The sequence below is a fragment of the Salvelinus sp. IW2-2015 genome, linkage group LG6.1 (assembly GCF_002910315.2).
Source record: "Salvelinus sp. IW2-2015 linkage group LG6.1, ASM291031v2, whole genome shotgun sequence".
Classification (NCBI taxonomy): domain Eukaryota; kingdom Metazoa; phylum Chordata; class Actinopteri; order Salmoniformes; family Salmonidae; genus Salvelinus; species Salvelinus sp. IW2-2015.
Window position 1 is genome coordinate 16,382,491 of NC_036845.1, and position 12,315 is coordinate 16,394,805.

Genomic DNA, 12,315 nt, shown 5'->3' on the forward strand with positions numbered 1-12,315 from the left:
TTACAGTCATTGCAGCTAAAGGTAGCACAACCAGTTATTGAGTGAAATTACTTTTTCACACAGGGGAATTGGGTGTTCCATAAAATTGTTAATTAAATAAATAAAATATGTATACATTTTTTCTGTTATTTGTAAACTCAGGTTCCCTTTATCTGACATTAGCTTTTGGTTGAAGATCTGATAGTATGCAGGATCAAAAATATGCAAAAACAAATCAAATCAGAAAGGGGGCAAAGACTTTTTCACAGCACTGTATGTTCAAGTAGTCATTGAGAGACTCTAAATGTGCATTGCATATCCATTTTTACATTTACATTTTAGTCATTTAGCAGATGCTCTTATCCAGAGCGACTTACAGTAGAGTGCATACATTTTATTTTATACATACTGAGACAAGGATATCCCTACCGGCCAAACCCTCCCTAACCCGGACGACGCTATGCCAATTGTGCGTCGCCCCACGGATCTCCCGGTTGCGGCAGAGCCTGGGCGCGAACCCAGCCCAGCCTGGGCGCGAACCCAGAGACTCTGGTGGCGCAGCTAGCACTGCGATGCAGTGCCCTAGACCACTGCGCCACCCGGGAGGTATCCATAATACCAAATGGTTCTATCGGCCATGTCATGAACAAGATATACTGTATAGTGTACTTTAATCGAAATGCATAATAAGCTATTACTATTTGAGGCTACAAGACTGTTATTTTATTTCTGAACACAAAGAAAACAGTGTTAGTGCTCATCCCACATATACCATTGTATACATGTACAGTATATACTACTGTATATAGTATTTCTTATAATTTTGTTCTCTTTTTCTTTCGCCAATGTTGGTCTTTAATACAGGGCCGATATTGACAATTCTATGATCTTTGAATGGGTGCCATATGCCCAGTAAACTTCTGCATATACACTACCGGTCAAAAGTTTTAGAACACCTACTCATTCAAGGGTTTTTCTTTATTTTTACTATTATCTACATTGTAGAATGATAGTGAAGACATCAAAACTATGAAATAACACATATGGAATCATGTAAAAACCAAAAAAGTGTTAAACAAATCAAAATATATGACAACTTTGCACAAACTAGGCATTATCTCAAACAGGTTCATGAGGTAGTCACCTGGAATGCATTTCAATTAACAGGTGTGCCTTGTTAAAAATTCATTTGTGGAATTTATTTCCTTCTTAATGCATTTGAGCCAGCCAGTTGTGTTGTGACAAGATAGGAGGGGTAGACAGAAGATAGCCCTATTTGGTAAAAGACCAAGTTCATATTATGGCAAGAACAGCTCAATTAAGCAAAGAGAAACGACAGTCCATCATTACATTAAGACATGAAGGTCAGTCAATACAGTAAAATTTCAAGAACTTTGAAAGTTTCTTCTACTGCAGTCGCAAAAAACCATCAAGCGCTATGATGAAACTGGCTCTCATGAGGACCGCCACAGGAATGGAAGACCCAGAGTTACCTCTGCTGCAGAGGATAAGTTCATTAGAGTCATTAGAGTTAAGTTCATCATGTTATTTCATAGTTTTGATGTCTTCACTATCATTCTACAATGTAGAAAATAGTCAAATAAATAAAAAGTGTCCAAAAACGTTTAACCGGTAGTGTAAGTTTGCTTTCAGAGACCATTCGTGATTGATGCCAAAGAGTCCAAATGATTCATCCAGATGTGACCCTCCCCCATAGAGACTGTGATGTCATCACTCCCAGGCCATCAACAGCTTGGTGAATGGCACAAAGGCACCGTGGCCAGCCTTGCTGCAAGGGAAGGGAAACAGACAGTCACCACATGGCAGTTAGATTTCAGTACATTAGAGTAAAAACGAGGCAGACCATTAGGTAATACAACACAGTGTTATAAAAATATCCTTACAAAATATCACTTTCCCGATAAAGAAAAGAAATACATTACATGACCAAAAGTATATGCTCGTTGAACATCTCATTCCTAAATCATGGGCATTAGTATGGAGTGGTCCCCCATGTGCTGCTATAACAGCCTCCACTCTTCTGAGAAGGCTTTTCACTTTTCATGTTGGAACATTGCTATAGGGACTTGCTTCCATTCAGCCACAAGAGCATTAGTGAGGTTGGGCACTGATGTTGGGTGATTAGGCCTGGCTCGCAGTCGGCATTCCAATTCATCTCAAAGGTGTTCGATGGGGTTGAGGTCAGGGCTCTGTGCAGGCCAGTCAAGTTCTTCCACACAGATCTCAACAAACCATTTATGTATGGTTCTCGATTTTTGCACAGGGGCATTGTCATGCTGAAACAAGAAAGGGCCTTCCCCAAACTGTTGCCACAAACTACAGAATCGTTTAGAATGTCATTGTATGATGTAGCGTTATGTTTTCCATTCACTGGAACTAAAGGGCCTAGCCCGAGCCATGAAAAACAGCCCCAGACCATTATTCCTCCTCCACCAAACTTTACATTTGGCACTATGCATTGCGGCAGGTAGCGTTCTCCTGGAATCCACCAAACCCAGTGTGATCAATCACTCCAGAGAACGCATTTCCACTGCTCCAGAGTCCAATGGCAGCGAGCAGTTCCCGATGAACAGTTGCTTCCAATGGCAGTTTGGAACTTGGTAGTGAGTATTGCATCCGAGGACAGACGATTTTTAGACGTTACGTGCTTCAGCACTCGGCGGTCCCGTTCTGTGAGCTTGTGTGGGCTACCACTTGGCGGCTGAGCCGTTGTTGCTCCCTAGACGTTTCCACAAGGGAAGCTTTAGCAGGGCAGAAATTTTACGAACTGTCTTGTTGGAAGGTGGCATCCTATGACATTGCCACGTTGAAAGTCACTAAGCTCTTCAGTAAGGCCATTCCACTGCCAATGTTTGTCTATGGAGATTGCATTGCTGTGTGCTCGATTTTATTTTCCTCTCAGTGGCTGAAATTGCCGAATCCACTAATTTGAAGGGCTGTCCACATACGTTTGTATATATAATGTTATAGTGTATTTTTATCGAAATGCATAATAAGCCATTACTATTTGATGCTACAAGACTGTTATTGTATTTCAGAACACAAAGAAAACAGTGTTAGTGTTCATCCCACATATACCATTGTATACAAGTACAGTATATACTACTGTAAATAGCATTTTATATCATTTTGTTCTCCTCTTTTGACAAACACGTGCTACTCACGTTTGATTTCAGGTTGATATTTGCATGTTAAGTCAACCAATGACAATGTCAGCAGCACAAGTTGAAGTGTGTCTTGAGCACGGAACCATATTTGCTATATTCTTCTTTTTTTTTTACAAAATACAAACAAGTCGATAATGACAGTGACAAGACAACCATAAAAACTGAGGACGATGTACAATACATGACGATACTCAAACCGACAAACACACATGATACAACACATTTGGACAAGACAGTTATCAGTAATGCCATGGTGTAGTAGCCTAATACAAAAATAAACAAGGAAAAACTTTGTTTGCTTACACTCTATTGCATATGGATCATTTTACCCTTATGGTAGCATATGTTCATTTTAATTTATATTGTTCAATAACAATGTTGTGGACTTTCTCAAATAAATATTGCCAGGCTACCCAAATAATATAATATTGCAGACACTTTTTTCCAAAGCAACTTACAGACATGTGTGCATTCATTTTATGTGTGGGTGGCCCCGGGAATTGCTAATTAATTGTTTAAACAGGTTGGGTGTTAGAGATGTAGAACTTTGTGTTTTGAATATTAATATTTTACCAAGCAGAAGTATTGTGTCATTAATTGAGGGGATATGGACATTGAGGTCACCCAAGATGATGAGTTTGGGGTTAATAGTAGTTTGATGGAGTGATGGGAAAGCCAGCCTTGAACCTGTAGCCAAAACAAGCTCACTGTCTGACAGTACCAAAACAGATGTGTTATGTCCTCCTCCTCTTCATTACAGAACCTTCATTTAGAGTCTTGCTCAATACACCAAATGGACAGCATTTTCTTTGTTGACAGCTAAAAAGAACCACACACAGCAGAGCGAGAGAGAGAATATCTGCACATATGTGATGTTGTACACAATTTTCGGGGACCACTTTTTGCTTGTGGGCACTACTTTCAGAACTACTGGCTAAAAATAATCCAAAAGTACCAGAGAATCCCTAACTGAAAGGCTCTTGAGTATCTATTGGTGTTTTGTATGTGACATTAAGGACTTGCTTCCATGGTATTGGGTTGTCAAAGACATCTTCCCAATACATTTGAAATTTATATGGAATTGCAGATAGGTGATGGAAATTCAAAGTGAGTTGATTTTAGATTTTTGTGTCCTTTTTAGTTTTTTACAGTAGGATGGCATACAGTTAAATTATGCCTTACTTTCTTCATCTTAGCTTTACATGTGGGGGGATATAGCAGACAGCAATTGTGCATACATATGATTTGTACAAACATCACCATAGGCTCTAAACAATGTTCCAAAAATAAATAACTTTCCATCTTTCCACGTCCACAATGTCATTTATAAAATAAATATATTTTTCAATAAACAATTGTTTCAAGTTCATAATTGTTACTTGTGTGTGTGAGGGGCCTGGAGGCCCTACTACTGTAAACAACAGGATTCAGTGGATAACTTATTTAAAGTAAATAAACCCTTCAGTTATAACTGAAGCACTGTTGAACCTTTTCCTGTCACCTCTAAAAATAGAGATATATTTATACTCCACAGTAGAACTATAGCAATTCTACCAATGTAAAAATCAGAATAACTGATTTAAGGCTACAAATTCTTGGTAAATAAAGAGAGCACTTACCATTCAAAGTAGCACTGTCCCCTGTGTGTGCCATCTTGCTGCCCGTGCTCAAGTGTTTCCAGCTCCACTCCCATTTGGAAGTCTGGCTCCCCGTCCAGGTGGCCCAGGTAACGAACCGTGCCTGTGCTGATCCGTCCCGAGGGCAGCAGGACTCGAACCCGGTGTCCCGTCCGCAGGTCTAGGGGGGAGTGAGGCACAAAGACCCGGTGTGGACCGATGTGGCTCCTCCAGGAGCCCCCACTGGGGGACGGAAGGTTTGCTCTTTTTAGATGGCTTAAAATGAATAGGATTTCAAGGGACATTACACTCTAAAATCAAAGTTTTCAGATCAGACCTGGGTTCAAATACTATTTAGGGTTTTTTCAATTACTTTCAAAGACATTTTGAAGTAAGGATTTGGATATTTTTCTTTTGAATAATATACAGGCAGTGTATTTTCAAATACAAATATTTAAATACTCCATGCATTTGAACCCAGGTCTGTTTGATCCTAAGGGTGTTTGAAGTTATGTATTTGTAAACAAATATTAGAAAACTGTTTCAAATCGTAGGCTATTTATAGGATTATTTAAAAAATAATATATTAAAATACTTCAAAGTGGTTGATTTTAGACACATTATTTTAAAACACTCAAATAAATAAAATAAATATTTAAATTACAAATACTTAAACTACGCATGTATTTTAACCCAGGTCTGTTTGGCTATGTTTACACAGGCAGCCCAATTCTGATCTTTGTTTCACTAATTGGTCTTTTTACCAATCAGATCAGTTCCGAAAAAGATCTCATGTTGGTCAAAATACCAATTAGTGGAAAAAATATCAGAATTGGGCTGCCTGTGTAGACACAGCCTTACAGATCTCAAAAGTAGTCATTGTTTGTGTAGATACAGCTACATGCCTCAACTCCAAATTAATGGAAAAGATAAAGCACTGCAAATCTGGAAGGTACATGCTGCATTCCATGGACCAATTTTAAGGTCTGAATACAAGTGACAAACATTTTTAAGTGTAATGGCCTTTTGACACAGCTGGGAGCAGATGAAGAGAAATGGCTCTACCTGGTGGCTGTAGACAGAGCAGAAATGCGTCTGGAGCCAAATGTTGAGTTCAATGAGACCTGACTGCCAGACAAGCTGCTTTGGCATGTGTCGCCTGTTGATGACATCGTCTCAGACCCTCTGCTTTGGTTGGAATGGCTCAAGCTGCCTGTTATTTTAAGTCATGGATAAGATTATTCTTTCCTATTCAAAACACAGATATTAAAGGGAGATTACCCTTCAGAATAAACATTTGTCCGATGTTTTCAGACCTCAAAACTAGTCCAATGGTAAGATGAATACATGTACCAAGACTTTGAGTGTGTAGATCTAGGTATATGCCTTATCCACAAATGAATGGAAAAGATAAGCACCAACTAAAATCTGGAAAGAGGAAAACGCTTATCTTTTCCATTCATTTGGGATTAAAGCATATAGCTTGATCTACGCAACAAATGTATGGAAACATCTGACTAACTTTTATGCTGGAGTGCAATGTCCCTTTAAATCCCATATGATGATTACAGCAAATCAAGTACTGTTGATCATGTGATTTACTTGAGCTGTCCTGGTCCTTTTCATCGTAAGGATGTCTGTTCTTCACCTCTGACTCGCCAAGGTCCTCGAAGCTGCCCACCTGAAGTAAACTTCCAGGCCTGGCTACAGTCTCAGAGATCAGCTGATCAAAATAAAACAAAGTTGTCATCAAATTATTATTATGACTAAATGATGAAACACACACACACACATAATCATACAGGCGCGCAAAAACACACACACACACACACACACACTCAGACACACGTTACGTTACGTTAGTCCATCGTATCCGATGATGACTTCCACTTCTGAGTTAACGGTGAATTCTTTGGTGACTGTAGAGTCCAATCCGAGATCCAGAAACTTTATTGCAGGTGGGGCATATGCAGTCTGTTTGGCATATGTTCGGCATATGCAGGCATGGTTGTATGTCTCCTGAACTGTTTTTGCTGTCTCTTTGTGCTCTYCTCYTCCCACCTCTGTACACCGCTCTGGCAGAGCTGCCKCCAGGTGGAACGGTCAGCAGCAGCATCCTCCAGGTCTGTGGGTTTGATGTTGCACTTCTTCAGCAACATTTTCAGCTGGTCCTTGTAGGGCTTCATCTGCCCCTCCTGCAGACCGCCGGCCAAGATGTAGCTGGCCATACAGCATCTTCCGCTGCAAGCGCTCCTGAGACATTCTATTGACATGCCCAAGCCAGCGCAGTTGGTGTTGGGTGACCATAGCATGGTCTTAGCAAGTATTTCTGTATGGGGCACACGGTCACACCAGGTAATTCTCAGGATGCGCTGCATCGCTCGAGCTGCTTGTTGTGGCAACTGTAAGTGACCAAGGATTCACAGCTGTAAAGAAGTGTGGTGATGCAGACGGCTTGATAGACGGCGACTTTGATGTGGAGGTGGAGATCCCTGTTTTTGAAGACCCTGCGTCTAAGTTTCCCGAAGCCAGATGATGTTTGCTTGATCCTATTTTGAATTTCGAGGTCGATGCTGCAGTCCTCCGAGAGGATGCTGCCCAGGTATTTGAAGGACGTGACTATTGCCAGTGATTTGTGTTCAATGGTGAAGACAGGCATGGTGGGTGGAGAGCTGGTTCTCCATTGGAAGACCACCTCTGTCTTGGTGGTGTTGATAGACAGTCCCATCCTGCTATAGACCCTCACAGCCGCTACAAGGACATACTGAAGGTCTTCTGGAGTGTGGGCCACAAGAGCACCGTCATTAGCATACTGCAGCTCAAGAACCTGCTACGACACAACCTTGGTGGTTGCTTGGAGCCTCCTGATGTTTAGGATGTTATGTTTAGCCTCCAGTATTTATCCTGCAGTAGTTTATGTGTCGGGGGGCTAGGGTCAGTCTGTTATATCTGGAGTATTTCTCCTGTCTTATCCGGTGTCCTGTGTGAATTTAAGTATGCTCTCTCTAATTCTCTCTTTCTTTCTCTCTCTCTGAGGACCTGAGCCCTAGGACCATGCCTCAGGACTACCTGGCCTGATGACTCCTTGCTGTCCCCAGTCCACCTGGCCGTGCTGCTGCTCCAGTTTCAACTGTTCTGCCTGCGGCTATGGAAACCTGACCTTTTCACCGGACGTGCTACCTGTCCCTACCTGCTGTTTTCAACTCTCTAGAGACAGCAGGAGCGGTAGAGATACTCTGAATGATCGGCCATGAAAAGCCAACTGACATTTACTCCTGAGGTGCTGACCTGTTGCACCCTCGACAACCACTGTGATTATTATTATTTGACCCTGCTGGTCATCTATGAACATTTGAACATCTTGGCCATGTTCTGTTATAATCTCCACCCGGCACAGCCAGAAGAGGACTGGCTACCCCTCATAGCCTGGTTCCTCTCTAGGTTTCTTCCTAGGTTCTGGCCTTTCTAGGGAGTTTTTCCTAGCCACTGTGCTTCTACACCTGCATTGCTTGCTGTTTGGGTTTTTGGCTGGGTTTCTGTACAGCACTTTGAGATATCAGCTGATGTAAGAAAGGCTTTAGAAATACATTTGATTTGATTTGATGTTGAATAGGTTTCCATCCAGCCTGAAGTCCACCGCAACCACGCTGCAGTCCGCAAGCCCCTTGTGGAGAAGCTGGGTGACACATAGGAGGAAGATGTTAAAGAGTACAGGTGCCAGCACACACCCCTGCCTCACACCGATGCTTACTCCAAAGGGCACTGACTCCTGCCCTCCTATGGCAACCCGAGCCATCATCCGATCATGGAACTGGCAAAGGATGTTGACAAATTTGTCTGGACAGACAAATTTGAGTAGAATGCCCCATAGTAGTTCCCTGCTCACAGTGTCGAAGGCCTTGAAGAGGTCGACAAAGGCCATGAAAAAGTCCTGATGTTTTTCACGGCACTTCTCCTGGAGTTGCCGTGCCGTGAATATCATGTGGACCGTACTCCTGTTCTTTCTGAAGCCGCATTGTGACTCTGGCAACAGTTCCTCTGTGATGTTGTTCATCAGCCTGTGCAGCATCACCTTGGCCAGGACCTTGCCGGTAACAGCCAGTGGGATATCCCTCGGCTGTTGCTGCAGATTAACTTGTCACCCTTGTTCTTATAAATGGTGACAATGTTTGCATCCCACCACTGTTGGGGGACAATCTCTCGGTCCCAACCTCAGTGATGTACTGGTGGAGCGTTCTGGTGCAGAGTAACCTCCCTTCTTATGGAGCTCTGCCGGGATGCTGTCAGTGACAGGAGCCTTGTTGTTCTTGAGGGAACAGAGAGCTAATAACACCTTGTGGATGGTTGGTGAATGGTTGACGTATTGAATGAGTGGACGGACAGGCACTTCTTCCAGGATGGAGTGGTCTGTAGGAGATCATCAGGATCTGGTTTTGGTCCTTCAAGAGAGTCAGACCATCAGCTGTTTCAGGGGGGTGATGGAGCGACTTCTAGGGACATAGATAGCTTTAGCTGAGAAATTGTGCATGTCGTTTTTGTCGGCATAAATTTGGATTTCCTGTGCCTTAGTCGTCTACCATTCATTCTGCAGAGCACGCAAGGTTGTTTGCACTTCCTTGAGTGATGCACGCCATTGCTTGCGGAGGGTAGCAGATTCCTTACTGTAGCTTACTCAAGCTTGGTACACACACACACACACACACACACACACACCGCCGCACCCACCAAACACAACACACACACACACACACACACACACACACACACACACACACACACACACACACACACACACACACACACACACACACACACACACACACACACACACACACACACACACACACACACACACACACACACACACCACACACACACACACACACACACACACCACACACACACACACACACACACACACACACACACACACACACACCTGATAACGGAGGTCCTGCTGATTCCTCTGCGTTTCCACAAACTTCCTCTCCCATGTTGCCCTCTCAAAGGTGATCTGGGTCTTGAGGGCCTGAATCTCCCTCTCAGCTTTGGACAGTCTCCTCTGCATGGCACTGCTACAATGACTTCCTGGTATTTCCTGACTCGCAGAGGCTGGAAATCCATCATCCAACACATACAGAGACCAGAATTAGAGCATGCTATTCTATTATATTCAACAACACACATAGATGAGATAATTAGAGTAGTCCTTCAGAACACCAATCCTATGCCAGTCTGTATCACTGTAGCCTACATTTTGTTCTGTTTTCATTATTTACTGAGGACAACCCTCATCGTTACCTGTTTTTTGTTTCACTTGATGGCTGTGATCCTTTCCTGTTCTGTGAGGTTCATTGGGCATGTATTTGATTGAGTAGTATGGGCTCACCTGCATCAAAAATCAATGACAGTCAAACAGCATTTCCAGAGCAAGAGGGTTGTCAAATATATAATTGTCAGATAGGACACATAGCCCATGGTCCTAGATCAGTTTGTGCTGTATAGTTAACTCCTATGGTCATTGTCGTGCTTGGCTAAGTGTTGCACAAACAGATCTGTGACCAGGCTGTAGGACACACACTCACCCAGAAGAACCTGCAGGTACATAACAGACCCTTGAATGTCCATGCAAACGCACGCCACAGGATGTGCTCCGCCATGCTGTTGTAGTATCACCTCACATTGTCCTATCCTACCTGAGAAAAGAAAGCTGTTGTTGAGATGTGCCCGTAGGACATTCTTTTACTGTGTAACGCAAACATTTTTGTGTATCTCTATCTCTACTGTGTGTTCCATAAGTACATACATGTTAATATACTGACTGGTTTATGCTATGGAGTGGACAGTGTTGTCCCCAGTGACACCAGTTTGATTATTTTAAAGGTTCATGTTTGAGATTTCATCCCAGCATTTAGAATGTGAGGCTCTGAGACGTATAATACAGCAGTACTATTTAAGAATAGAAGTTCTCTATTAAGTTGTTGGTGACATGTGTAAGGTGTGTTCATAATTCCATGAAATATAAAAATCAAGCCTGGTCCCTGATCTGTTTGTGCTGTCTTACCAACTCCTACTGTCACTTTTTGTTGTAATGACTATATGAATTGACGAGACAGCACAAACAGATCTGGGACCGGGCTATATGATATCGACACTGCATCCACAATTCTACCACCTCCATTCGGATGATGTCTCTGTAATACAGCTAATTCCGGAGATTCGTTCACTGAGAGCTTCAACAAACCATTGCAAACGAACATGTAATAGCACTAACAAACATGCAATAGCACTAGCAAATATGTAATAGCACTACCTTTTATGGGAGGCTAAATACAGACCTTTCCCAACAGCCAGAAGGTGAAGAGAATGAAAGTCCGAATGTCAGAATGAAAATAGCTCTGCTCTTTTCAGGTCAATGCCGTCACACTCCATGGTGAATGCTAGAACACCATATAGTACCCACTGACCTGTTGCTATGTCCATTGCCGTGAGAGCAGTGTTGCTCACGAGTAAATCTTATCTAATCTTCTTAGTCGGGCTGTGTCCCGGGCCATGTACTTCCAGACAGCAGCTTCATTTTGCCTCCCGAGCCTCCTCATAAAAACACAGGAAGTGGGTGGTGTTGTTGATGCAGTTTAATGCACTGTCAATTCCAATCATTTTACAAACTACCGTAGGCCTATCTTGATGAGCCGGAGGAAAATGAAGTGTCTTCCTTTCAATGGCATATTCGAGTAGACAGTCCTGAATTGTATCTACTGGCTGATATTTTCCGTAACATTTGATAGTCATGCACAACACACTGTATTATATAGGGTTCTATCATATTTATGGTATCCATATTCGGACAGCCAAGACATGCTTAGGTTGTCCTAATATGGACACCGTACAAAATAATGACCCAAAGGTCAACGGCGTGTGTTTGCTTTAAGCACAGACACCCTGTCACTCTCAAACACAGCCCTTTGTTTGCATATCATTTTGCATTGATGGTCTTTGTTTATGCAATAAATATATGAATGGTCGTGGCTCTGAATGGCCATGCAAAACAAGTTTTTTACTTTGATTCGACGTCTTGCCATTTTGCTTACCTTGTGCAGGATATATCTGTTTTCCATCCTAATTTGTTTGCATCTGAAGAGTGAATGGGATATTGTGGCACTTTTACATGAGCGATAATACCCAATCATAATCAAACATATTACAATACACACTTTATAGTTTCGGCAACATTCCCATTTTCACTTGACATTGCAATGTGATTGAATCTCAGTTCAATGGTCACATTTTTGTACACGTCAAAGGAGAAATTAAAGTGATAGGAATTCTGATGTAATGGTCTTCAACACTGCTATCTACATGTGTGATCTTTTGTATGTTTCTACACTTTCTCTGTATGTACAACACCGTTTACACATATTTACAATACAGTACATTTCATAGGCACCGGATACTGGAAACACACCTGATTTGAATGGCTACTGTGTAACATTAGAAAAGCATTAGATAATAAAATATACTGTATACTAATT

The 12,315-nt window shown here is 42.2% G+C and overlaps 1 protein-coding gene across 1 annotated transcript; it reads right to left on the reverse strand.

Moving 5' to 3' along the window:
• Window positions 1–719: 719 nt before the first annotated feature.
• LOC111964681 (uncharacterized) lies at window positions 720–11,266 on the reverse strand. Its single transcript, XM_070443832.1, has 5 exons — window positions 11,251–11,266; window positions 9,723–9,895; window positions 6,367–6,506; window positions 4,787–5,059; window positions 720–1,768 (listed from the first exon to the last, which is right to left on the reverse strand). Exons 1-5 carry the CDS (start codon window positions 11,264–11,266, stop codon window positions 1,711–1,713), a joined length of 660 nt encoding a protein of 219 aa, XP_070299933.1. The 3' UTR covers window positions 720–1,710.
• Window positions 11,267–12,315: the final 1,049 nt, after the last annotated feature.

Coding starts and splice junctions, on each gene's coding strand:
- LOC111964681 (XM_070443832.1), bottom strand. Junction 6,507..9,722: donor AGCAGGACCTCCGTTATCAG/GTGTGTGTGTGT, acceptor TATTTTGATCAG/CTGATCTCTGAGACTGTAGC. Junction 1,769..4,786: donor GGACAGTGCTACTTTGAATG/GTAAGTGCTCTC, acceptor CTTCCCTTGCAG/CAAGGCTGGCCACGGTGCCT.